Source organism: Caloenas nicobarica, chromosome 20 (genome assembly GCF_036013445.1).
Source record: "Caloenas nicobarica isolate bCalNic1 chromosome 20, bCalNic1.hap1, whole genome shotgun sequence".
Classification (NCBI taxonomy): Eukaryota; Metazoa; Chordata; class Aves; order Columbiformes; family Columbidae; genus Caloenas; species Caloenas nicobarica.
Window position 1 is genome coordinate 6494798 of NC_088264.1, and position 24559 is coordinate 6519356.

Consider the following 24559-nt stretch of genomic DNA (forward strand, 5'->3'; position numbering starts at 1 on the left):
CAATATTAAGATGTTTGAATCTGTTGTAAAAGTAACGGTTACTTTTGCTCCCGTCACATACAGGTCACTAGGCAGTAGGTGTTTTTATCTTAATTTTAAAATACACTCAAGAATAACAGTTCAAGGCTTTATACTGTTCTCTAGACATACCTCTGCTGCTGGTTCCACTCCACGCTAGGGTCATCTTTTAAAAATAATCTTTATTGGTCACAGTTAAGAGCAGAAAGAATGCGTTGCTTAAGCAGTTTGTGTTCACTGGTCCTTCACTGCACAGCTCCTAGCACCTCTTGTGCCATCCACTGACAGAACTATATAAACAGAAATAAATAAGTTGAGTAAACTGTACATTCATCTTAAAAGCATCTCTTAGCTAAAAAGTTCAAAGGAGCCATTTCTAAGGGCTTTACTTTCCTCAAAAAAAAGAAAAAGGCACATTAACCAAGGAACTCAGTGTGACTTTCATTTATTATCATCAGTTTTTCAGAGCAGGGGTGAGTTCTGGAGCAATCGCTTACACCACTCTTGGCCTCCAGTAGCACGTCGGCACGAACACCCCAATCGTGCTGTTCCTCTCTCCGGTAGCAGTGGCATGCACCACAGCTGGGCCTATTGCTCGAGTGCAGGCCTCACCCCTGCAGTTTTTGGCACAGACGGGAAAGGAGCATCCACTGCGAGAGGTCAGGCCCCGTGGGATCTGGCTGGCTGCTGCAGCAAGTGCCTGCCTTCTGGTAAAAGCAGTGCTGAGGTACTTTATCCATCATATTGGGGAAGCAGCATCTTCTCTTACAGAATCCAACACACCACCGATTGCCTTTGTCTCTTGCAGTCCCATTACCAGTTAGCATCATCTTCCCAGTTCAGCTCCTCCTCTTCACCCCAGCCAGCAGCTTCAGCCTGGAATTACATAAAATTATCAATATTAAGGCATGTGTACTGTACTTCTGTGCTCAGCCCAGCCACAGGAGCCAGGCAGTAGCCTGTGCAGCTTGCCATGGCAAGAAACATTCATCCAGAATGTCAAAAGCTTCTCTTAAAGACCAAAAATGAAGGGCCAGTATTTGCAGCTCTGTCTTAAAGAACTTCTAACTACAAAAGGAAACACCTTAAAGACAAAAGGGCAAAGCAACAGGGAGATTCTTGTATTTTTTTCCTAAAAGCAGGAACTGATGCACCAAATCTACTTCCCATTAAGAACAGGATGCCATAAACTAGATTATTCCTTTCCCCTGGGAAACAGCTGTTGTTCTGTTCTATTCTGACACTGAGTTTGATCTCACCTGTCCAGTGCCACAGCTCTTCTACTGCTCCACAACATAGACTGCACTACAGTGATTCCCCCCACTAAAATGAGGTTGATACCAAAACAGTGCTTCTTAAAAATCAAGTGTGCCATTTTCAAATGTCATAAACGACTTCAGTTTACACCCAGGGCTCTTCTCCCCATGCTACCTCCTACCCCTGCCATAGCTCTCTTGAGGCTGAATTAGCAAAAACAACTTCAAGTCAACACTTGTTCCCCAAGGGAGTCACCAGCTCAGGGGGCAGTGCTGAGAGAGCTGCCTCCTCCCCTCTGCTGAAAGGGAAGGAGTCTCACTGATGAGGCTAGAGGGATTTACCTGCTTACTTAAAAAACAGTTTTACAACCCCCCTGGTTCCCTGAAGTGGAGAAGTGTCTCAGTTTTCCTTCATGAAAACAAAGCAACCAAAAAAGCTTTACTCTGTGCCATCCAGAGGTTCTGGCTTTTTGGTCCATCCTTTATTTACAGTGCTGTTAGGGCTTCCTAGAAGAGCCAGGAGCAATACTGAGTCCTGAGCATCCCCTGTGCTTGGAAAGCTCCCTCCTGTTTGAGCCTGGGGCTGCACATGTTCAGATGACAGGATCCAGCCTTGTTCTACCTGTCTGACGAACCAGGACTCTCCCTAAACGTTGTGTAAGGTCCCTGCATCCAGGATACAGCAACACAAATTAAAAGCAGGAGTTAAAACTTAGGGCCTTTAGTAGCATACAAGTTAAGTCCATTCCTTCACTGGTTCTTAGCAGAGCTGTCTTGCTGTTGCAGTAACAGCCCACCGATAAGATGCATCACTCAGAGCTCAGCATTTTGTATTCCCAGGTAAAGACTCAACCATACAGTCAGATGCCGCAGATACTTCCACGTTATCCACTATCTGACTAAGGGGCCAGCTGGTGCTACAACAGTGCGAGGTGTGATGTACACGTGTTAAGATCGTCTCAAGCATGCAGTCATTTAAACCCCACTGCCTGTAGCCTCTTACCTCAATAATATCAGCTGCTGCAAATTTGGATGAAAACAGCATATTCTGGGAGGCACCTTCTCTCCTAGATACTGCACCGGAGTGACTGGGAACAACTGCTTCTGTCCTTGCTTCAGGTAAAATCAAGAGAGCTGAAGAAGGTTTAATGTCTGGGATCATGTCAGCAAACCAGTCCAGTTCAGGATCTTGCATGGGTTTCCTCTTCACTTTGATTGTGAATTCTTCTCCTAGGCCAGACTCCAATGAAGACTTCAGCCTTTCCTGAAAGGTGGTTTTTGGCAGCACAGTTTCTCCCAGTTGCTCCTGGTGGTCCCACTTGTTCTTGCTCCAGCTGTTCCCAGGGCAAGACTTTGTGGGGGGACTCAGACTGAGGCTTTTGAATTCTTTGCTCAGCTGGTGGGTGCCTGGCAGAGGCCTCGGCATTTCAACTGCATCAGCTTGTGTCACAGTGAGGCAGTTTCCTGAGGATAGTTCAGGACTAGGGCTGCTGGGCTCAAAGTCATCCCAAGGCTTCTCATCTACATCACGTTCAGCAAAATAAGGTCCCATGCTGCCCCGCGGCTCTCGGGGCTGAATTTGAATGTTCACAGTTTTCTCAGTGTCTGTCTCCTCTGGCTCGCTCCAGTCTGGCCACTCTTCTGACTTTTTGGAGGTAGTCACGGTGCTCTTGCTGCTCCCTAGCATATTTGCGCTTTCACAAATTCCATTCAGGGGGGACTGAGTGTCTTGCTCTCCTGTGGAAGGCAAAGGTGTTACATACTCATTTCAAGAGAGCAAGTGTTGATACAGAACTGTGTCTAAAACTCCTTGACATCACAGGTAGCACCTGGCGTGGAAATAAGCCAGTAATGCTGACTGGAAAGATGCTTCGGTGCTGAGCTCCCCGTATTAGAAAGCACGGCCACCCAGGTATTCATCTCAAAGAGGTAGTCATCTCAAAGCTGTGGGGCAATAAAAACTGACTGCTGATAAGCAATAGGTGACCAAAAGGCGGCCATGGAAGTGAACTTAGGCAGCTGAGGCCAGAGATGAGCTGACCTATAAATCTAGAGTATCTGCCACGCTGTGGGAGGGCTAAAAAAAGCACAGCAGAGACCCTGCCATAAAGAAACACAAATTCAAGGCTTGCCAGCCAGCAGTCTGTGTAGATCAGATTCCCAAATAACTATTCCCTAGAACGGCAAGGGTCACACTCTTGTTCCTTCACTGTTACCTTCATTGGTTCACTGTAGCTCTTTCAGATCAGCACGTGGAGAAAATCAACATATTTTCAAGCAACATTTCATTTGTAAGACACTTGATTTCTAAAGAGGAAGAGCTAGGGCAAAGTTGTACCTGTCTTTAAAGCCACTGGATTGTCTTGTCGCACAGAAAGCTTCTTGAGAGGTACATTTCCAGAGATGGGGAACATGCTAGAATTATTCTTCAGGGGCCGAGAGGTTTGATTTCTCTGATTGCTTACAACGTGACTGGGGGAGTCTGCAGGGATAAAAGAAAAGAAAGGACATCAAGTCCACAAGGTGTGTTGTCAGTCTTAGTTGAAACTGCCCATAGCATTGGAACATTCTTATTTACAATATGGCCATGCAATACAGAACAAAGATTGGCACGGCAATCCAACAGCTGCGCCTCTTGATCTGAACATAACCCTGCACTCCTCTGTTCCTGCCACCTGCAGCTCTTTCCAGGACACAGTTTGGGCAACCATAAATGGCCAGTTTCTGCTGTAACATTCTTTCAAGAAATACACAATGAACAAACTGATTATGATCAGAACAGATACCGAAAAAAAAAAAAAGGTGACTGCCACCTGGCTGGACTCAAACCCCCAATTTCTGTACTGTATGGCATCACAAACCCTCCGTTAGCTGCCTCATACAAAAGCCCAGCACTGACAGTCACAACAATTCCAAGCATAAGCAAACTCAGGCGACTTACGCAAACTTAATGCCTGGGCATGAGCAAAACAGCTCAGGAACAAGAGCCTCAGCCCTGCAGGCTGTGACAGCCTCCCTCCTGTCACACCCCATGTGAGGTGGGGTGGGTGACAGTAAAGACCACGCTTGGAAGCTGCACGAGGCAGCGTTGTTTCACTGGGCCAGTGACCATAGCTCAGCAAGCACCTAGTTCCAGGTCATTTCTAGGATTTGTGGCGGTGATTCACCAGCCCTGGCTGGGTGAGGCCCTGTTGCCACCACCCCAGAACAGCACAGCTTGGGCCAGCGCTGCAGCTGCCCCCATCTGCCTCATCTGTGCTCCCAGCCAGGGAGACTGGCCCAGCCTGTGCCCTGGGAAGGACTGCAGGTAACACCCAGAACCCACTCCCTCCCCAAACCGCCCATGATAAAGTACATCCTTTTAGGGCCTTCAGCAAACACCTTATTAAGACTCATGTGCTCGGCCTCTAACACTGTTTTTTGCAGGTCATTGCTCACTGTTGAGCACAAAGGTGTTTTTTTTGTTGTTTGTCAATAGTTAAATCATGTCCAATTTTAAATATATTCTGAAAAATAAACCTGGTTTTAGCATGCAATTAAAAGGGGTTTATGTACTGTAGTCTACTAAAATAATGTAAAGAAAATAATGCAATGAGCCATCCACAGATTTTTAATAAAGGGTGGTAGCTGTCAGTACACACATCATCAGGAAGAAAACATTTATACTTAAATGTATCTCTATCACGCATTTCATTTGGTATCTATGTGTCTAAAGTAGAACGAATGCCGATTCTTCCCTCCAGTTATAAGCATTCTTAGTTTGAATATCCAGAAAAGTTTTCCTTTAGTACACTTGGTTCCAAGTTATCTAGCAGGTGCAGGGACTACTGTCTTGACATGGATTAGATGAAAAGCCTCCTGAGAGCTGAGAGAATAGGGAAGTTCGTATTCCTTTTCCAATCTATGAATAGAAATTGGGGGAAGAGGATGAGATTTACTATTTTTAAAAACTTGAAGGATAGAGGGAATATTAAGCAACTATCTGGATAAACACGTAAGTCCTTTAGAAGGGCAGTATATATTTTTTCCACCAAAGAAAAACACATACACTTAACAATCTCTCCTTTACTTACAGAGATTCTTAAATGAAGGGATTTAAATTTTTTCCTTATATTTCCTACATTTAAAATACTTTTATATAACTCTTTTTATGATACCAATTTTGTGTCTGCAAACAGCACCGAATTTAGAATTCAAGTTTAGCTGCAAATTAGGTTTTTTGGTGGGTTGGTGTTTGTTTGTTTGTGTTTGGTTTTTTGTTTCTTTTTTGTTTTGGTTTGTTTGTTTTTTCCAATTAACCTGTCAACAGCAGACTAATAATCCAAGAAATTCTGCCTAAATTGCTTGAACAGAATGAGCAAGAATCCCAAGAGTACTCTGACCATATAATTTACCTTCTGGGGAGAGATCAGCAGTTTTCATGAAACTTGGCGCAGAGCTTTTGAAAATCTTCGTTCTTTCTCCACCTACAACTACTTCAGGTCCAAGCAAGGAGACGAGAACTGCTAAGCTGTGCAGCGTTATCGCAACAATAGAGTCACTGGTATCTCGAAGGCCCAGCAATACCTACACCAAGAACAGAAAATTGTGTTTTTTCACTTATTTCCCCTTTAAATGTTAATATTTGCAGCACACTTCATTTCTATGATCTCCCACAGCTCTTGGTAAACACTGGACACTATTCCGTAGCATAAAATCACCTTCCGCTTTGTTTTATAAGCTAAAGAGGGTGGCTGATCCCAGTGCTTGCTGAGCGCTGGATCCTGACGCCAGGCACCTTCTGTTCTTGACAGCTGCAGTGTGAAACGCAAACACAGGCTCTTGTGAGGCTGCCAGTCAAGGCCGACAGGTATCGGCACAAGTGGTGTGTGTGACAGAGGGCGCCAGGTTTAACAAAACCAGTACTCCAGAGCAGGATGGGGTGGAAGGCTTAGGGCTTGCCTAGAACGGAGGTTGCAAACTGTCTGACCACTATGAGATCCTAACTTTAGGCTAAGAACCACCCCAAGCAGTAGCAATCCCATGTTCTAGGGTATACCGCCTGTCGTTTTGCTGTCCTTAACCTGTGGCAATATGATGTTTTTCAGCTCCTCACGAGAGAACAGTTCTGCGTAGGCATGGATGTGAGACAGCAGCACCATTCGGACGTGCTCCTCATGAACCTCAAACAGCTTCAGCAGCACAGGAATGACGTGTGTCTGGAACAAGGCTGGCGAGAGGAGGCAGCTGGTCTGGCTTTCTCCAGTTTGCTCTAGGGAAGAGGGGTGAAAAGGAGACAAGGCTGCTTCAACGAGAGACAGCTTCCCCAAGAAACCATCACTGTACCTCACAGTACTTGTTCTGATTAAAAAAATCACCACTATTCCCTTGATTCAATGGAACAACCACTCTGAATTAATTCCAAATCTGTCAGTAGTAATTGTGAAAAGAGAAAGTGTTTAAAGGTCACCTTTCTTTGGACCCAGCAGATGAGGAAGAAAACTCTTGACAGCTACAGGTTCTGCAAACACGAGCTGATTGAGTAGAAGAGGCACCAGCCGTGATGCTATCAGCTCCTCTGACAAGCCGGCCACCCTGTCCAGCAGGAATCTGCATTCCAGGAGAGAGCAATTACTATCAAGGCAGCCTTCCATGCATTTGCGACTGCTTCCCTTCATATGGCTTTCCCTTCTTTTTGTGTCTGCCTTGTCTCTTAGAGACTGTTCCATCGCAGCCTCTCGCTCTGTGTGCTCTCTAACCTAGAAGGACAAGGCTCTGCTCCTGCCTGAGGCTTTCGGGCAAAGAAAACACACAATGGGAGCCAGAGACACACCCCATAAAATTCATTTAATTAAATTCATTCATTTTAGTCACGGAGTTTGATTCTATGCAACTGTTGTTCTTTATAGGATTTTCAATTTAAAAATATCGGTAACAGTTACTGCTTTTCTCTAGGCTTGGAGGAGACTAAGAGCAATAGTGCAAATGTTCTGAAAGCCCCTCTGCCTGATAAAGGGGCAACACTGCCATATCTGTAAGCAAAGTATTTGTTCCCTCCCTCAGCAGATGCTGCTGTTACAGAGGTAACGTTTCCAAATGCTCCTGCTAAGATCCCTTTCTCCTCTTCTTTCCTCCACTTAAGTCTCAAACTAGTGAAATCAAACTAGTGTTAAAGCTGGCAGTGACCACAGAAGTATAAAAGAGGCAGGAAAATAGCTTGGTAAGAACAACCAGGCTCTTTTATATGGAAAAAGAAATAAAAACTCAGCTTCTCCCCTTTTCAGGCCCAGATAATCCTATGACTACATGGAAGCTTCCCTTAAGAGAGAACTTCTTGGGGACCATGACAATAGGATTCCCTGCGGATGCTGCACTAGTGCAGCGGAGTCAACCATTACAGACAACAGCTTCATCCAGACAGGGCTGGCACCAAGGAGATTAATTCACCCAACATCTCATTGAAAACTCTCTCATTAGCAGTTTACAAGTTCTGCCTAAATGGGAAAAATTTTCAGCCTCAAAGAGGTGCCTGGTGCTACATTTCCCTTTTTTGCAAAGTTGCATCTAAAATAAAGCTATTTCTGAGAATGAGGCAAGGGAAAGATTCTTTTTTTCCCAGCTCATTAAAAGAATCTCTCTGATATTTCTGAGTATTTTGGAACTAGGCAGGCAGACAACCCTTGTGTGAAGCAGCAGGACCCTGGGACAGCTCCAGCAAGGACAGGCTGCTCACTGGAGCTTGAGCAGACCCTGGGAAAGGAAGCAGTGAAGACTTTCCTCTTTGATGTGATCATTACTTTGGCTGGAATACTCAAAATATTACAGGGCAAACAATGTCCTGCCAAAGCAATCAAAATCTGGCACCTGAGGAACAACCTCTCTGGCCACCAGCCTCCCCACGTCCTCCCAGTGCCATTTGGCACAAGTATTTCTGAAATAAGAAGCTTCCAGATTATAGTTCTTTCACTTACTTGAAAAATTCAGTTTTTTCCTCCTCAGACTTTAGAGTTAAAGTCTTTAGAAAATTCACAACTTCCAGAAAATCATTCCTAAGCACAAAAACATAGGCTGTCAAGCGTGATCATTATTGATGCTTCAACCACCCACAACTAAGAGACTGCAAATCTCCGTCCTTCGTTTAGCAAAGAACTAGACAGATGGATACGAGTCAAATGCCAGTGGACCAAGAACGCCTGTGTGACCAAGGGACATGCTTGTGTCACGCTGCTGGCTCAGCACCTCCTCTGGAAGGCTGATAATGATTTCTTAATTTAAGGAATCTCTTTGTCAAAGATCCCTGTAAGAGGCAGGGATTAAGTCTGCGCTTCCCATCCAATAAGTAACACTCCTTCATGGAATTAACACATTTGCAACACAGAAACAAGCAGTACCAAGACGGGCAGGATATTCCTTTCCTTACCTGAAGAACTCGTGAGACAGTAAGCTGGACAGTGGCGGGCGACACTTTGGATCTGGATTCAGCAGCGTGCAGTGCAAGGTTTGCTGAAAGCTGGAGAGAATATCTGCTGAAACTGAAAGCCAGAGGACCTACGGTTAGATTTCTCTCTCAACATTGAAGAAACTATGTTCAGGAGTCCTCCACCCTCCCAAAAACTTATTTTTAGAAGCTCTATTTAGTAGCAAAATTGGTCATAGATGTCCCTAAGGAAAAGGAAAATCGCATTTCTATTTCTCTCCCCGGGCTTCCTGGCTATCAGGACACCAAGGAGTACCACAGTCCTCCAAGGCAGCAGCTCAGTTGGCACAAGCAAGGAATAAACTACAGAGGCCGGGCAACAGCAAAATAAACACGTGTCATTCCTCACCCTGATCATTTAGGACCGTCAGGAGATTTTCAACCATTGTTCCAAACGCGTAGGCATCCCTCGCGTGCCCGTGGCTGTTGGGCAGAATTTTGAAATCCGCAGACTGAGAAAAGCCAAAAAAACCCCCAAAAGATCAGCAAAGCAGGAGTTTGTGAAATACTTGATAGTTTCCATGAATCTCTATTCCTCCCCCACCATACACACTCTTGGAGTCTTTTTATAACACAAAGCTCCATTAAGTACTCTACAAGTAGAATATTATGCTAAAAAAACCTCCACTAGGGAATTTATAACCCACAAGAGCGACTACATCAGGACGAAACAACTCCCGCGTGAATGCACACAGCAACTGCAAGTCAACAACTTCCAGCATTTCTATGGAAACGGGTGTTAATTAGAGAGAAAGTGAGCGCTCTCCTTTAAGATCAGCAGCTCCTCGGATTCTTAAGAGATAGGAGGTGACTAACAAGTGGAAAAAAAAAAAAAGGTGGTATAGGTGAGAGCTACCCAACCGTGTGACCACAGCGATCCGAGCAGTCTCAGCAACTACTCTGTAATTTTTGCAAAGCTTTGGTGATTTACAAGCATTAAAGCTGCTACACAAAGTATTTGAAAAATATTATGACAACCTGCTGTCCCACCACTCCTCATTCGGAATTTCACTCCTCTGTGCCCAACACCGTGCCCAAACCAGCGATGGGAAGGAAGAGGGAAAAAACAGGGAGAGTAAACCTCATGTATTGCCCAATACTCACTTCCTCGCATTCAGACATAAAGAAAGAAAACATGCAAATGAAAACTATATCCCAAACATCGCACTTTTTATTTGTTGCCAGCAAGAAGTTCTTCCAGCAAGTGATGTTACTCACCATCTCCTCGCAAGGGATGCACGACTGGTCTCGTACCGACTTGACATGACAGAGGAACTGGAAGGAGAAGAGAAGAGACAATGAGCTGCTTCAATTGCAATATTTGATCAATCTGGATGGGGAAAGGATTTCACGAGCTTTAGCAGTCAGGTTTTACTGCCGTGCTCTTTGCATTGTTGTGCACTACCACACACACCAGTTGTGCCTCTGCCTGATCCCTTCTGAAAGGTGACACATGCCAGGGACACCCTGTACAGTTCGTGAAGGATCTGTGGATCCTCTGGGAGAAAAGGCAATATACATTTTCGACACAGTGCCAGGCTGCAGTAGTGACTCTGCACAGCATGCAGCAGAAATCAAACCAGGAATTCTTCTGCCAAGACCAGTCACAAGCAAAGAAGATGCCAGCAGCAAAACCTAAGGAGTCACTTAAATTATTTTTATTACTGATTTACTTCAATCTGGATCTTCCTGCCTTACACAAAAGCGTTTTCTTTTTAGTTTGTTTTTAAATTAGTCCAGAGGAGTAAAGATTTCTCACTCTTCTCAGTCCTAACCTACCCTCCAGCCCGTGGTCTCCCTTGGAAAAGTAGCTGCTTTTTGGCTAAAGGGGAATTAGTTTATGTTTGCGTAGATGTTGCAGTTTGTAGTTATGGTGTCCTCAGAAGAAAGATCCAGGTCAGTGCTGGAAATGAGCCCAGTGCACTTAATAGTAAATTCAAATAACTGGAAGGACTTGGGCCGTCGCATCCACAGACGAGCAGCTTTGGCCGGCCTGGGGTACACTGTGCTTGGCTCTTACCTCGGGGGTGGCTTCGTTGAAGTTACAGACTGTTTCCATTCCTCCCAGCTTCCAGTGCCCATCCTCGCTTACAAACACAGATGACAAACAGACATTGTTATGCGTTAGGTTTCCCTAAAACATAAAAAAAAAAAAAAGGATAGAAGATTCGGGGATAGATGAAGACGTAAAATCTTAATCGGTGCTGTGAGGAGCTCAAGGAAAACTGCCCCAAAGCGCATGGTTCTAAAGGTCCTTCAGGATTTTCTAGGTGACTCGCAGGTGTCAGGCAGAAGGGCTGGGGTTGTAGAGCAGACAAAGCTCTGACTGTCACAGCCCTTGCAATGCAGCTGTAAATCCAGAGAAGGCCTCCGAGTATCAACGCAAAGCCCAAAAGCTACAGTCTGAGCTGGGATTTAACTGCAGTCCTGGACAGACACTTAGTGCCAAAACCGGGGAGCGGTGACACCGATCTCTGACATGTGGCAGCAGCTGTAAATAAATGCCAAGGCCAAGCAAAGTAAGAAGCACTGCAAGCAGATGTCAATTCACGAATGGAGAACTGCTCCCTTGCTTCGAAAACCCACAGCATTTTCCATTACCCTTCCTCCTGCCAGGCAGCCAATGATTTTAGCAGTTTCAGCCTAAAAGAACTGTGGGCTGTGGGTCTGTCTGTTTTGAGGAATCAGGAATGAGACAGTCATCCAGCCAAGCCCAGGTACAACCCTCTCCTGGCACATTTCATCTGCTTCCCACCAAAGCCTGCCGCTGGTGGTACCTACCCTGTCGTGGAGGAAGATGAGCGCCAGCAACACATCGTAGATCCCTGCGCAGATTTCTGCAGAAGCAAGCGTCTCCAGGACCATCTCCAAAGGCTTCACACGTTCTGTAACCAGGTGGATCCCATTTGCCTCCACAGTACAGGAGAGGAAGCGCAGAAGGCAAGGGTGGCGCAAGGTCTTCAGGTGCTTCCAGAAACAAAGACATCTGTTAAATCTCATCCAAGGCATCTCTTTTGGCTGCAGAGCTTAGCCTTGTGCTTTTAGACGTGTTTTCTCCTGGAATTTAGACAGCCCAGCCCTGCTCCTCACCAAGCACACTCACTCACTCACTCACTGCAGAACTTTTAAAAATACATCTAGATACCAAGTGTTACACAGAATAAACACAGTATTTTGGGTAGGATCCACCCTAGAAAGACCCTGGCTTAGATCTGCAGGAGGAGACCAGTACCCTGCGCGGTAACGCAGGTATTGCGATCGGAACGTCGCTTCCCACCGCTGCCTGCATGGCGCAGCGCACAACGAGCTTCACAGCTGCCAACCCCCTTTTCCCCGGCCCGGTGGCGGTTTGCAGCCTTTGACCTTTTCTCCTGCCCTTATTCCCCAAAAGTTTGACCCCCATTAACTGATTCCCACCCCTCCAAGAAAAAGGAAGGACAGCGGTGACAAGTCTGTCCCAGGCGCGCTCTCTACAGTACCTTGGCAGCTTTATTAACCTTATCTTCATTCTCTCGCTTGTACACAAAGACCGAAGCAAGTTTGCCATCCTGCAGCACGGCCGGATAAACGGTGTGTCCAGATGGCAGTGTGAACGGCAGCTCTTCTAGTGCGTAGCTCTTTAAAGCGCTGCTCTCCGAGCCCATCACTTGCAGAGTTCAGCGGTTGCAGAGGTTCCCTCTTGACGACAAACAGGCCTTTGGGTGGAGGAGGGTTTTTTTCAGACAGATTCAGTTCTGGTAGGCACTGTCCAGTTTGCCTTCAGAGCATTTTCTGCAAAGCACAAGATGGCCATGAAAAACCTCCTCCTGCCAGTATCCTCTCCTTCAATTGAGGAACAAGAATGAAATCCCCATCCATTGTAAAGCAAACCAAATATCCCACCAAAACCAGGATTCACCGATAGCCCCAGTCACACAGAGATTTAATTCAGATTAAAGCAAATAATCAGTTAAGAACTGTGACTGCCACCGTCTTAGGGCACAAGGAGCCCCGGCTCTTCTGAGCAGCCATTCCTCAGTTGTCCACACTCAGAGGATGTCAGTGACGCTGTGGTCAGTAAGGTCCTCCAGCAGCACGCTGCCCCCCGACCACCTTCTCTGCATCTGACAAACGCTCCGTCCGCCCGCCAGCCCTGCCTTCCTCCCACAGCCTGTCAGCAAGAGGCTGACACAGACTTTTTGTGCTGCTTCCTCACAAACAAAACCGGGAAAACAAACACGCCGATTGCAGAGGCTCTTTCAGAAAGCACTGACCGAGCACATGCTCTGTCATCAGGCTTGTGATCACAGGCTACAGGCGAGACCCTGAATACCGGTCTGTGTACAGAAGTTAGCAAACAATCTTTAGTAATGAGAAGGAGAGACCAAAAACTCAATCTTCACAAAAAGTGGGGATGAAAAGTTGCCCACCCCCAAGCATTTTTTGCAACTAGAGAATCACTTTATGGTGTTTTTTTCCAGCTGTGACCCGAGGCTTCAGCAGGAAAAAAACATGGGGTCTCCCAGCTGGTCTGTTATGGTTTCCTGGCTTCTTTTCACTGCTTCGGTTAAGAATTAGTTATCTAAATCATTGCCCCCCTTTTTCCGCAAAGTGCCCTATATTTAAACATGTTATGATCTGATGTTTTTATTAAACGGAAATATGCTAATTGCACAACCCACCAGCACTGGGAAGGAGCAGAATGCTGCCCTTTATACAGACTTCATACAAACCCTTGCTCACAGCTCATTTAATCACCTTTGCTAGCAAACTGTTCTGTAACAAACAGGCAGGTCCAACTCCGGCTGTGCTTCTTGCTGGGAGGAATGATCTCTAAACACATTAGGTATGGGAACCAGAACACATTACAGCCCCTGCCCTGGCTCACCTCACCTTCACCGTCACACCTGTGAGCAATGGCACCGGCTGCTCCTCCTGGGCACAGCTGAGGGCATTTATCTGCATTCTCTGCTCGTCTCAGCATTGCTCTGCTCTAACTTTTTTCAGTCAGATTTTGCACAGAACAGCTGAAAGTATCTGAGCTGAGCCAGTGCTTCACGTTCCTCCAAATACACACGGGCATATTAGCCACCTACAAACGTGGCTTCAGGGACACCCGCAGTTCAGAAACGCTGTAACGTCAGAGTCACACAAGCACCTGCCGTCTCCTCGAGTGCCACCGCACCACAACCGGCTCCAAACAAGCGTCCCCCGCTCTGGGTAACCCCTCTCGGGAGGGGCGCAGCAGCTCACACATCAAACACAAAGCTCCTTCGAGCGAGCAGCTTCCAGCAACCGGGCGGCAACGGCACCTGCGGAACCACGAGCCGCACTTTTCAGGAACACGTCAGCTTCTAGCGCTTGGTTTTCTTCTCCAAAACATGTTGGCTATTGAAACTCCAGCCGGTAAACTCTAGCATTTGCAAAGATGTGGCTAAAGCCCAGAGAATTCTTCCAATGCTAAAATAAACAGTCCCATAACTACGCTTTGTGAGTTGAGAACATTGCCCACATTATAACCTTTTAATATCTTTTCAATAAATAGTAAACACAAACATCAGATGTAACACACAGCGCACCCCGAGACGGAGAGGAGCCCAGCAGGGAAAGCCAGGGGGACTGTTAAGAAGAATGCGGGTTTGTGACCATACACGATAACGGAGTTGGAATTTCAGTTTAGCTGCTTTGTGGGGCGATGACACCGCACATCCACGGCACCCACCCGAAACACGGGCAGCGAGCTCCCACCTCTCCCAGCAGAGCCTCTGGAAGCCGCTGTCGGAGGTGACGGAGCTTTGCCCGCAAAGGCCCAGGTCTCCCAGCACCAACCGCGGCGTCCGGCGGGGACCCGGTGCGAGCAGAGGCTGCAACGCGGGCGGGAAGCGACCGACCGAACCGCCTCCCCGGAACGGCCGCGGGGCTGCTGGCGCCTTCCCCAGGGCAGTTCCGCCCCGGGCACGGCGCACGAACGCGGGGTGAACACGGAGGGCTCGCGGGTGACGAGCCTGCCGCCCGCAGCACTCACGACACGCACGGTCACCCGGGCGGGATTTGCCTTTTCGGCCGCACGGCCCAGCTGCCGTTACCGGCCCCGCACGGAGGGCGGGCAGGGCCGGGCCCGAGGCCCCGGCAGCAGCGAGGCCGCAGCAGCGCCCGGGGAGCTGGGGGAGCAGAGCCCCGGGCAGCCCCGCTCGCCGCCGCCATCAGCGCCGCCGCTCCCCGTTACCGGCCGCCGCCGCCGCTCCCCCCGCCCGTTCCCGCCGCACCTGCTGCCGCCGGCCCGGGAGGGGGCAGCTGCCGCCTCGGCCCCGCCGGCCGCTCCCGCCCTCGCAGCGCAGCCGCCGCCTGGTGCTTCCGGCAGCAGCGCACCTTCGAGCCGTGCGGCCAGAGCGCCGCCGCCTTGCTTTGCGCGCCCCCTGGCGGGCGGGCGGGCCGGTCTAGTGAGAGCGGGCGGCCATCTTGCGCGGGGGCGCGGCCCGCGAAGCGCCGGCGGCCATTTTGGTTGTGGGCAAGCCGTGCTTGGCAGGGCTCCCGCAGGCCCTCGGCGATGGGGACGGCGGCCCGGCCCGCAGCCCAGCCCAGCCCGGCCCGGCCCGGCCCGCAGCCCAGCCCGGCCCAGCCCAGCCCAGCCCGGCCCGCAGCCCAGCCCGCAGCTCAGCCCAGCCCAGCCCGGCCCGGCCCGCAGCCCAGCCCGGGCGCGGCGGCCTCCCCAGACACGGGGCGACCCCCCCGCCAGGCGGCGCGTCTGTCCGACACGTCTCCGCGCGCTGGCTTTGGTGCCGCGACTCCCGCATCGTTAGGAGATGTATTGAATCACAGAACCACAGAATGTCAGGGGTTGGAAGGGACCTCGAAAGCTCATCCAGTGCAATCCCCCCGCCGGAGCAGGAACACCCAGATGAGGTTACACAGGAAGGTGTCCAGGCGGGTTGGGATGTCTGCAGAGAAGGAGACTCCACAACCTCCCTGGGCAGCCTGTTCCAGTGTTCCGTCACCCTCACTGTGAAGAAGTTTCTTCTCATATTTAAGTGGAACCTCTTGTGTTCCAGCTTGAACCCATTACCCCTTGTCTTACCGTTGGTTGTCACTGAGAACAGCCTGGCTCCATCCTCCTGACACCCACCCTTTCTGTATTTATAAACATTGATGAGGTCGCCCCTCAGTCTCCTCCAGCTCAAGAGCCCCAGCTCCTCGGCCTTTCCTCCTAATGCCATTAAAACTAATTGCGCTCCGTGCTGCGGAGTAAAGTGACTCTGGGGAGAGGTTTCGCGTATTTTGGCCGGCAGAAGGAACGCTGAAAGGAACTCTGCGGTGCGGCGCGAGGTCCGGGTGCTCACGCGCCGTTATCCCGGTCGGGACGTGGTTCGCCGGGTGGTTCTGAGGGCGAGGCCGCGAGCAGCGCGCCCGCACCCTGCCCTCGGCTAGCCGAAGACCCACCGGCAGCGTTTTTAACAAAGGTGCTCTAAGCTGCGCTAAATCCTCAGTTCTCTTTAGCAACTCAACTCCACCAGATCACCCAGCGTTAAATTTCACGCTGTCAAACGCGAACTTGGCAGAGTATATTCTTTAGCAATACACTTTGTTCCCCCTTCCAGCGCCCGGGGACCTGGGGCTGCTGGCCTGTGGCTCCTGCACGCTGGGGTCCCTCAGCACCACAGAGCCCCGGGGATCTGACACAAAAAGGGACCCTCAGAGAGAGGATTTTCTCCACCACAGTGCACTGGGAAGGATCTAAAGTCAGGGTTAACAGCGGGGCCGAGCGCTGGGAGCCCGCTCCTCTGGGAGAGGGATGATCTGGGTCTTTTTAAATAAAGCAGATGGGAGGAAGAGGGTGCAAGAAAGTAGAACGGGTCCCACGTAGCATGCGAGGTGAAGTTATGTCCTATATTAGGGGCTGACATAACGCACACAGGAACAGAAACTAAAAATGAAGTTTAGATGCGCCACCGCCCTCTTCCAAGGTAGGAAAGATCTGAAGCCTTTGGTGCAAATGGGACAAACAGTCACGGCAAAAGACCCTGGGCCACAAAGTGCAAAATAAGGTGAACCGTGGGGATTCCTCGCCGTGTTATTTTCCTTGAGGACGGTCACAGGAGGAATGAAGGCTGTACTGATCCTCAGCCTTTTCCCATAAAAAGTTGACGGCTGAGCTCACCAGTGGCGTATTACAGGAATTCTATTAAAGAACCTGCCAGAGAGGCTTGAAATCTCTTGTATCTAAACAGAGCTTGTCCTGCTTATTCCAGGAGATACATCTTGTTCCTGTTTCATTTAATGCAGAGCGGATTAAAGTAAACAGAATCACGGCAGTCTTACTTGAGAATGAAACGCACATGTTAAACTGTTATCAGACAGCCCCACGCGCACACCGAGATTTAAGTCTTTCAATCGGGTCCTTCATAAGCTGTGTAGGCTGAGGATATTTGTTTTACTTTTGCCTTTCCCCACCCTCATTTCCCCTAGTAAGCTCCTGAGTACGAGTGTGGTACACATAATAATTTAAAACGAGATCTTAGTCTGCTGCATTACATAGAAAGCTCAATGAAATTACACTGTACATCTGCAGAAAGCCTGAATAATCACTAACAGACATATGAACTTTCAGCCTACGCTTTTTTCATTGTGCTGTTAACTTTACAGCCTAATTATATCTAAAACACCTGCGTAACCAAACTCATTAATTAATTAGCAACAGATTGGGAAAGTGGATACTCCTGGGATGGTCAGAGATTGCTGCTGTAGGGAAAGAAAAGAGGAGCTACACAAAGTCAGGGAGAGAAACCGGGAAAAGGAGGAAAGGACACAAGTTGTAGAAGTTGCTAAAAGAAAGCAGGTCCCTCCTCGCCCCATCTTACGCAGGATACAGTACTCAGGGACTGAATCCATAAATACAGATAATTAAAAAGCCACCCTACAGGTCAGACTCTCCAGTGTCCCTCTGACACCCACAGGAAACGTGATATAGATTGAAAAGTCTATGTGCTCGTATCTTTTTTCCCCTTTCTGGCTCGGGAACTGTAATTAAGGGGAAAACCAGCCCCTCTCCTGCCTTGGAGAGTGCAGTGGCACAGCTGGTTTTCATCCTGGCTAGCAGGCTCTGTCCTCAGGCTACTAAGTGCTGAGTAATTTTTACCAAGCTCTGCTTGCAGATAAATGATGTTCTTCTCTTAGCCGCTGCCAGGCAAAGCTACAAATACTTGATCTTTTATTCTTTTCTCATAAACTCCTAACATTGAATACTAAAAATGCAGCCAGAGATTTTTCCACTGCCATTTATTCTCAGCATGGTCCCAACTGTATTACAATTACAGACACCCACCCGTTTGCTGAAGCTCAACTATAGTTCCTCGTTAACCTGAAGCTTCCAATTAAAGGCTCCTTCAGTTTCATTGATAGTTTGCATATACTCCAAGGACCCACTTCATTTTTTTTTTTCCCCCCCAAAATCACATTCCATGAGAAAGGCAACTGCTTTAAATAACTTCACACTAATTTTCTGGAAAAGCCTGATGAGCGAGCACCAGTCTCCAAAGAAAAGCCTGTGTCTGAATATGCACTTTGGGTAATTTCTCTCATAGCTCTAACTATAAAAATATCTGAGCGCTTTTGACTAAACGTGGCACAACTGCTGGGCAGATAGAGTGTGGGCTCAGACTAACGGAAAGAAAGGTACGACACTGGAAACCCATTAGTTTAATTCACGTTTTCTGTAGTGTTTCTAGCAAGATCTTACATTTTCTAAGAAACTGCATAAGAATTTGTTACAAATGGTATAGGAAATTATTTTTAAAAATACTAGGTAATCTCAGCAATGCTGTTCTTCCACCTACCTCCAGTACGTGAAGCCACGAACATGAAGCCAGCACAGGGAGCAGGCTGGAAACTGGTAAGAAATACCATGGCTAATTTTAGAATAGTTCCCAGTCATGCAGTAGTGAGCAACGGTGCATAAAAGAGTACCTGCACACTTCCAAAAGATCAAGCAAGGTTTGAAAACAATCTTGATTTCAAAAATATTCTTCAAGTGTAAGACTAATAGTCTGTCAACTTCCCCAACACCGCCCTGCCTTTGAGGATCACCTTCCCAGCACAGACATCGCTTACAGGATTACCGGCTGCTGTTTTAGTACAACAGTATCAGCATTTGCATTTTGGGATGGGGACGTTGCGGGGAAAGGCTCTGTATCTAGATTCTGAACCAAGCTACGGGGTTTTTTCCTCTTGCTAGTCCTCAGGATGTGGCTGTCTTCTCGCAGCCCACACAACCCTTTAAATACTATGGTAAAAGTATTCTTTGGTAGTGTAGTTTCTAATTGTGTTTTCAAGCATTTAAATTAGATTGCAAATGTTTGAAGCTCCAGGGGAGTGAACCTGTGCCATCTTTCCATTCTTAAAGGCTTCAGAGCCAGAGCTGGACTTCAGTAATTATGTGTCAGGGCAGAGCCAGGAGGTGCTGGAGTTTAACAGTGTTCCTGTTACTTAAGTGCGAGAGGGAACCGTCCCATGTAAAACACACTTTTTGGAGCATTCTTCTTAAATGCCTTGTAAAACAAATGAAACATGGGTTAGAAACACATTCACCACCACTGACCACACAGGTTTTTATATTTAATAGAAATTAAATTAGCAGCTTAATATACATAAGGTTATGCTTTCCCGTCCAGTAGCTTTCAAATTCTTCCTTTCAAGTCACAGAACAAATACTGTACAAAAATGACAAAGAGCAACCAAGGAGTAAACACTGAAACACTGGACCCAGAACGGTTTATCTGCAGCTACACACACCAAAGGATACATAGCGATGGACCCGTGTGGGACAATCATGCATTACCGAGGGAAAGATCTACTGGCGGCCGCGCACACGCTGGTTCCTGCAGGGCGGGTGGCAGCGCCCTGGAGCACAGAGCCGGCTGTTCTATCGCGCTCCGTAGCTGTAGTAGTACGGTTCATCGGGGCGGTATCCATACGCAGTCGCTGGGCGGCCAGGAACCCCCGGTGATTGACCAAAGCCATCAACTCCCATGCTACAAAAAGAGAAGAGAGAGAAGCTGTAGGTTTCTGTTTGGTAGGGGAGGTACAGTGGTGGTGTCTCCGACTCTTCCTGCTACAGAGGTAATTTTGTGAGGCGACTTTGCAAGCCATCTCCCTCTTCTAGCCAGCACTGCTCCATCTCTTCCTCCCTTGGTGGGCAAAGAAATGCTGCAAAGTCAACATGACTTCTATCGAGGAAAGGCTTTCAGGTCTGACAGAAATCCCAGAAGAGACAGAAGTCGTCTCTTCTATCCTTGTATGGATTTATTGGTGAAGGACTTCACTTCTGTGACTCGGTTTATCGGTACATTAATGTGTCTTTCGGGAAAGGCTTCAAGGAGGCTTCTGGCAAAGCCCGCTGGTAACCCTGCCCCACACAGCCCCTCCGAGTCATCTTGTGTCCTTCCTTCAGTACGTTTCCGAAGCCCCTGGGAAAATACAGCTAGAAATAAGAAAGTGAGAATATCTGGCACAGCAATATAGTTCAGCAGAAGACAGTGTTTCTGGTGAGGTACAAGATTGGCAGCCAAATGGCAGAAATAATTCATCCTCTACTGAAAGGCTATGTACTAATGAGACAGAATAATTCATTTTTCATCTAGAACAGCAAGTCCCACAGCAATGAATTAGATCCTATAGCACAAGAACTGCATAGGGAAAAGTGGTACATATTTCATGCTCAACAATGACTCTCATGCAGGAGGTAAAGGAAAAATGAACATTGCCCAAGACACCGGATTACTGCCTATTCATAGCTATGTCACTTCTTAACTTCCACTTCAGTAGAAAGACAAATGGAAAAGGATTCTGATTTATTGTCTGACTAAAGATGCATTGAAAGGAGTTGAACCTCCCCTCTGAAGACTGTCAAAACACAAAGAACCAAAGTGCTTTTGGAGTGGGGAAAAGCTGAACCTCATTACTGCCAATTACACATGTGGAACATGGGTTATGCAAGAGTCAAGGCTGGGAAAGAATGACCCATCCACAAGATGTACAATGGATGGGCCCCAGGCCCTGGCTCCGCAAAAAGCTGGCACTGCTCAATGGGTTGGACTGGAAGGGTTCGGCGGAAGTGGTGGGGGACCACGTCCATCACTCTGTCCTGGCAGAGACATTTCTCTTGGATTGTGCCTCTGTGAGGTCCTAGAAAAGGATCCTTAGTGCCTGGTTTCTCAGGAAACTAGTTCACCCATGGGATATTCTGATAGTCAGGTAAAGGTAAAAGGTCTGAGGCTGAGATTTGTCCTCTGAGAGGGACGGGGATGCAGTCAACAAGCCAAACTGCAGAGAAAATAATTCAGTTTCACCCGAATGTATCTTGGGAAATGCAGTGCCCTGAAAGTGCTTTACTGTTTCCACATCTGTCGGTATTTGAACTGGCACTGCCCCCGTCTCACAACTCGCACACATCAGGCTGACGTGAAAGGCTGATGGGTCCCCTTAGCACAGCAAAGAGCAGCAGAGTAGCCGTGGTATACAGCTGTGTGAACGCACGCCTCTGGCTCCACCCCTTCCTCTGGCCACCCATTCCTCCCTGTGTCCCCCCCAAAGTCCTATTACTCTTTTCCAAGCCCATTATGAAATGAGCTGGTGACCTCTGAGGCACCTTCTCCAGGTCCTTCCTTTGTACCTGACAAACAGCTTTCTCAGTAGCAGGCCCGAAGCTTTAAAAGACTCCTGAAAGAAGGGATTGAGAGAAATCCTGTTAATTTGAATCTAATTCTTGTCTCCCAAATCATCAAACCCCGCGCTCACCTTAGTCAGAGGATGGTCCTTGTTTCTACTGCTGTTAGTGATTTGCAGTTTGCAGAGGGATGAGGCAGCCAGCCAGCCCTCAGCTGGGCTGCCCTTAGGTAGAGCTTTCTGCATACAGGGCACGACGCTCTCCTGAACAAGCCAACAAGGACCTAGCATGAAGCCGAGCAATTTGTCTGGCGGTTCAGAAAACAAACAAGTTGAAAAACTACCGTAAGACAAGACCGATTCTTTAGAAGAGTTCTTCCAGTACTGTTAGTAGGAGGAGTTAGTATCCTACTAAAAGAAGGTGCAGTGAGATTTGGAAGTGCAGAGTTCAGCTTTGTTGTGCTACAAGTTCCCGGTGATACCACACACGTGTAACAGAGCAGAGAAGCAGGACCCTTTAAGGCTACCTTTAAACTCAAGAATTCCATTGCTTTCTTCTAAAGATCCTTAAAACATCCATGGTTGATTTACAATGAAAATATATTTTAACAGAAAACCCTTTTCTGGGTTTATATTTCAATTTTTTTTTCCTGTGACTATAACAACCTCAGTTGTGGCTAAGTCGGTTTTATTACATATTAATACAGCAGCCTGAGAGACCCGTCCTGAAGCAGGACTTTCTTCTCAAGTGTAACTGTGGCTTCTCTTGGTGCTGCAGAGTTTCAAGAACTTGTTTTGGTCGCTGTTACAGCCTAAAAGAACATCGGGGTTTTTTGGGGGGTGAGGTGTAATAAAGACACTGAGCCACGAGGTGGCAATGGGGCTCCACCACCGCAGCCAGAGCTGTCCCAGCTACTTCCAATTTGGTAATTCTCATTCAAAGGACTTTTAAATGTATTTAAATTGATAACAAGAGCAGGGAAAATATGGTTTCAATCACATTCTCAGCAAATCATTTTTTAAAATATATTTTTTATAAATGTGTAAGTAATTAGGTAAAGATCCCTAGAGTTTAAACTTTGAGGAGTATCAGTTATTTCCAAATGGTTTAGACATATGTTAGTGTCCTGAAGAAAACTGGAAGAGATGGATCGGCTGATAACTGCTTTGGACAGTTCAAAAAAAATAAAAAGAAAGGAACAGAAAAATCACATTAAAACACCTTGATCAAATCACCACTCTCTCCTATCTAAATATTTCTCTTAAGTAAATGAAGGCTTGTCCATGCTTCGAAAAAAGTTGGCTTCATTTTTACGCATTAGCGCTCTCGAAATGGACCAGTTTTGCCTATTTGACTGCCTGTGCTGGCAGCCCGTGGCAAAAAGCTTGTCCTCTTGGCTGAAGGCACGGCTGTGGAACCCAGGAGGTGACCGAGGCGCAGGACAACAAGCCAGCAAACACGCGTCCGGAGACCGAGGGCTGGCTCACCGGTGAGGCTGGCAGCCCGGAGCTCCCGCACAACCTACCGAGGTGGAAACGGGGGTTTAAAACTCAAGTCCTGATGAATCTTGGCCACTTCTGCCAAGAGCAGCAGAAGGGCAGAGCCAGGAAAGATGGTCGCTTTTCGGCTGTAAACAGTTGTTGGGTAACGGTTGGCCCAAAATTGTGATTTGTGCCATATGTTCTTAGATTTAGACTGGCAAGCAGCTTCAAAACTTGCTCCTAAGAAAAACGTGCTGTTGGCTTTGTTTATACAGCTTCTACAGGGTAACTCCGTGCTCATCAGGGCAAGCATCAGCCTGTCTTCCCAAAAACTTGGGGACACATAAACATGCCATTGAGGCAAAAATACTCATCCCCAAATAGGTATTTTTTGCTCCAGTTACTCAGTCCTGTTCATCTAGCAGAAGAAGGTGCAATCCCTGTGGTCATATAGCGGATAAAGATCACACAACACCACAACGAACTCCTCAGATAAATGACTTCTGCTGTTGCCTTAATCTGCAAGTTATTTCAGGCAGTGTTACCTTGCAAGATTGCACGCGTGTGCACAGAGATGGGCGCTTGCTAACCGCATCGTCAAAGCGCAACTGTTTTCTTGTGCAAAGTTTATCGCCACGCCTGGAGTCGATGGAGTTAAACAGGGAACAGCGCAGCTAATTACTATGTACTGCTAACCTCAGTTGCTGGTTCATTTTGAGACCCTTTAAAATATGAACTGTGTATTTTACCCCTATGCACTCTCTTAATGATTTGTTTTTTTTAGACTGAAATCACTTCCAGCCATCAGTTATACTCGCGGTCTCTACACATGCACTTCTCCAAGCACAAATATTTCTTTTTCCTATTGGTCTGCCAGCCCCTGTCAGAGCAAATTTCACTTTAAACTAAATGCTATGATACTTAAAACCTCTTGGATTACTCAGGCTGCGAGCGTGATCTATGACCTTCCCCAAATGACAGCTGAACTTTCCAATTTGCTTGTACTGCTGGGGAACTGAAGAACACATGCTGAAGAGGAAAACATTCCTGATGTGCGTGAGTGAAGAGAGATTTCTTAACAGCTCTGCTCGCTGATACTTACTCTGATTCATAACATCCAAATGAACGTGCCCATCTAGGACACTAGGTGCCACGATGTAATTCAAAATGTAAAGACCAAGCGTGTCCGCCCTCACAGCAGGAGATGCCAGCCAGCATCCCACTGTGTCCGCAAAAATACTTATTTTTTCCTTAGCTCCCTCCTGTGCCCAAAGCCTCAGAGACTCCACAGCTTTGTGGTCCATCTGGGGGAGCGGGCAGGCTCGGACAGCGAGCGCCCTGCCAGCCACCCTCTGCTGGGGTCCCCTTTGGGTATCTCTGCCGCTCCTGAGCGCACGGTGCAGGGAGAGAGGCCCCTGAGCTTGGTCTGAACTGGGGTAATTAGCACCTGGGTGCAGACTGACCGCAGAGCAAAGCTGCTCTCTGTCCGTTTTCCTGATGTGACAGACACCTGAGCCTGTCCGCACTCACGTTCACGCCGTTACTTGTGCTGCTGTTGACAAGTTGCTCTAAAACGGGTACTAATTCCTCCGGCGTAAGCGAGGCCTCAGAAAGGCGAGTCCTGGGTCACTGGGGAGATTCTTGGTCAAAACTAAACCCCTTGATGTCCAGCTGGAAATCTCCTGGTAGGATGCATGGATCTGGGAGCGAT

The 24559-nt window shown here is 47.7% G+C and overlaps 2 protein-coding genes across 3 annotated transcripts in view; both read right to left on the reverse strand.

Annotated features, from left to right (window-relative positions):
- Positions 1-179: 179 nt before the first annotated feature.
- Positions 180-15075, reverse strand: SCYL3 (SCY1 like pseudokinase 3). Its single transcript, XM_065649183.1, has 14 exons — positions 14976-15075; positions 12210-12501; positions 11512-11697; positions 10751-10864; positions 9949-10005; positions 9080-9182; positions 8674-8785; positions 8225-8302; positions 6724-6863; positions 6338-6525; positions 5669-5840; positions 3613-3756; positions 2278-3011; positions 180-894 (listed from the first exon to the last, which is right to left on the reverse strand). The coding sequence occupies exons 2-14, from the start codon at positions 12372-12374 to the stop codon at positions 832-834; spliced, it is 2256 nt and encodes a 751-aa protein (XP_065505255.1). The 5' UTR covers positions 12375-12501; positions 14976-15075; the 3' UTR covers positions 180-831.
- Positions 15076-19309: 4234 nt separating this feature from the next.
- Positions 19310-24559, reverse strand: part of KIFAP3 (kinesin associated protein 3) — a 69411-nt gene continuing 64161 nt past the window's right edge. For both annotated transcript variants that reach the window (XM_065648994.1, XM_065648995.1), the window contains one exon: positions 19310-19733. In XM_065648994.1, the coding sequence (XP_065505066.1) occupies positions 19625-19733 (109 nt within the window). In that variant the 3' untranslated portion in view covers positions 19310-19624. The remainder of the gene's footprint in view (positions 19734-24559) is intronic.

Excerpts from the sequence above, each read along its gene's own strand:
- SCYL3 (XM_065649183.1), bottom strand. The coding sequence starts at position 12,374 with ATGGGCTCGGAGAGCAGCGCTTTAAAGAGCTACGCACTAGAAGAGCTG. Across the intron at positions 10,865-11,511 it reads TCATCTTCCTCCACGACAGG|GGAAACCTAACGCATAACAA; the intron begins GTAGGTACCACC and ends TTTATGTTTTAG. Across the intron at positions 6,526-6,723 it reads TCTGCTGGGTCCAAAGAAAG|AGCAAACTGGAGAAAGCCAG; the intron begins GTGACCTTTAAA and ends CCTCTTCCCTAG.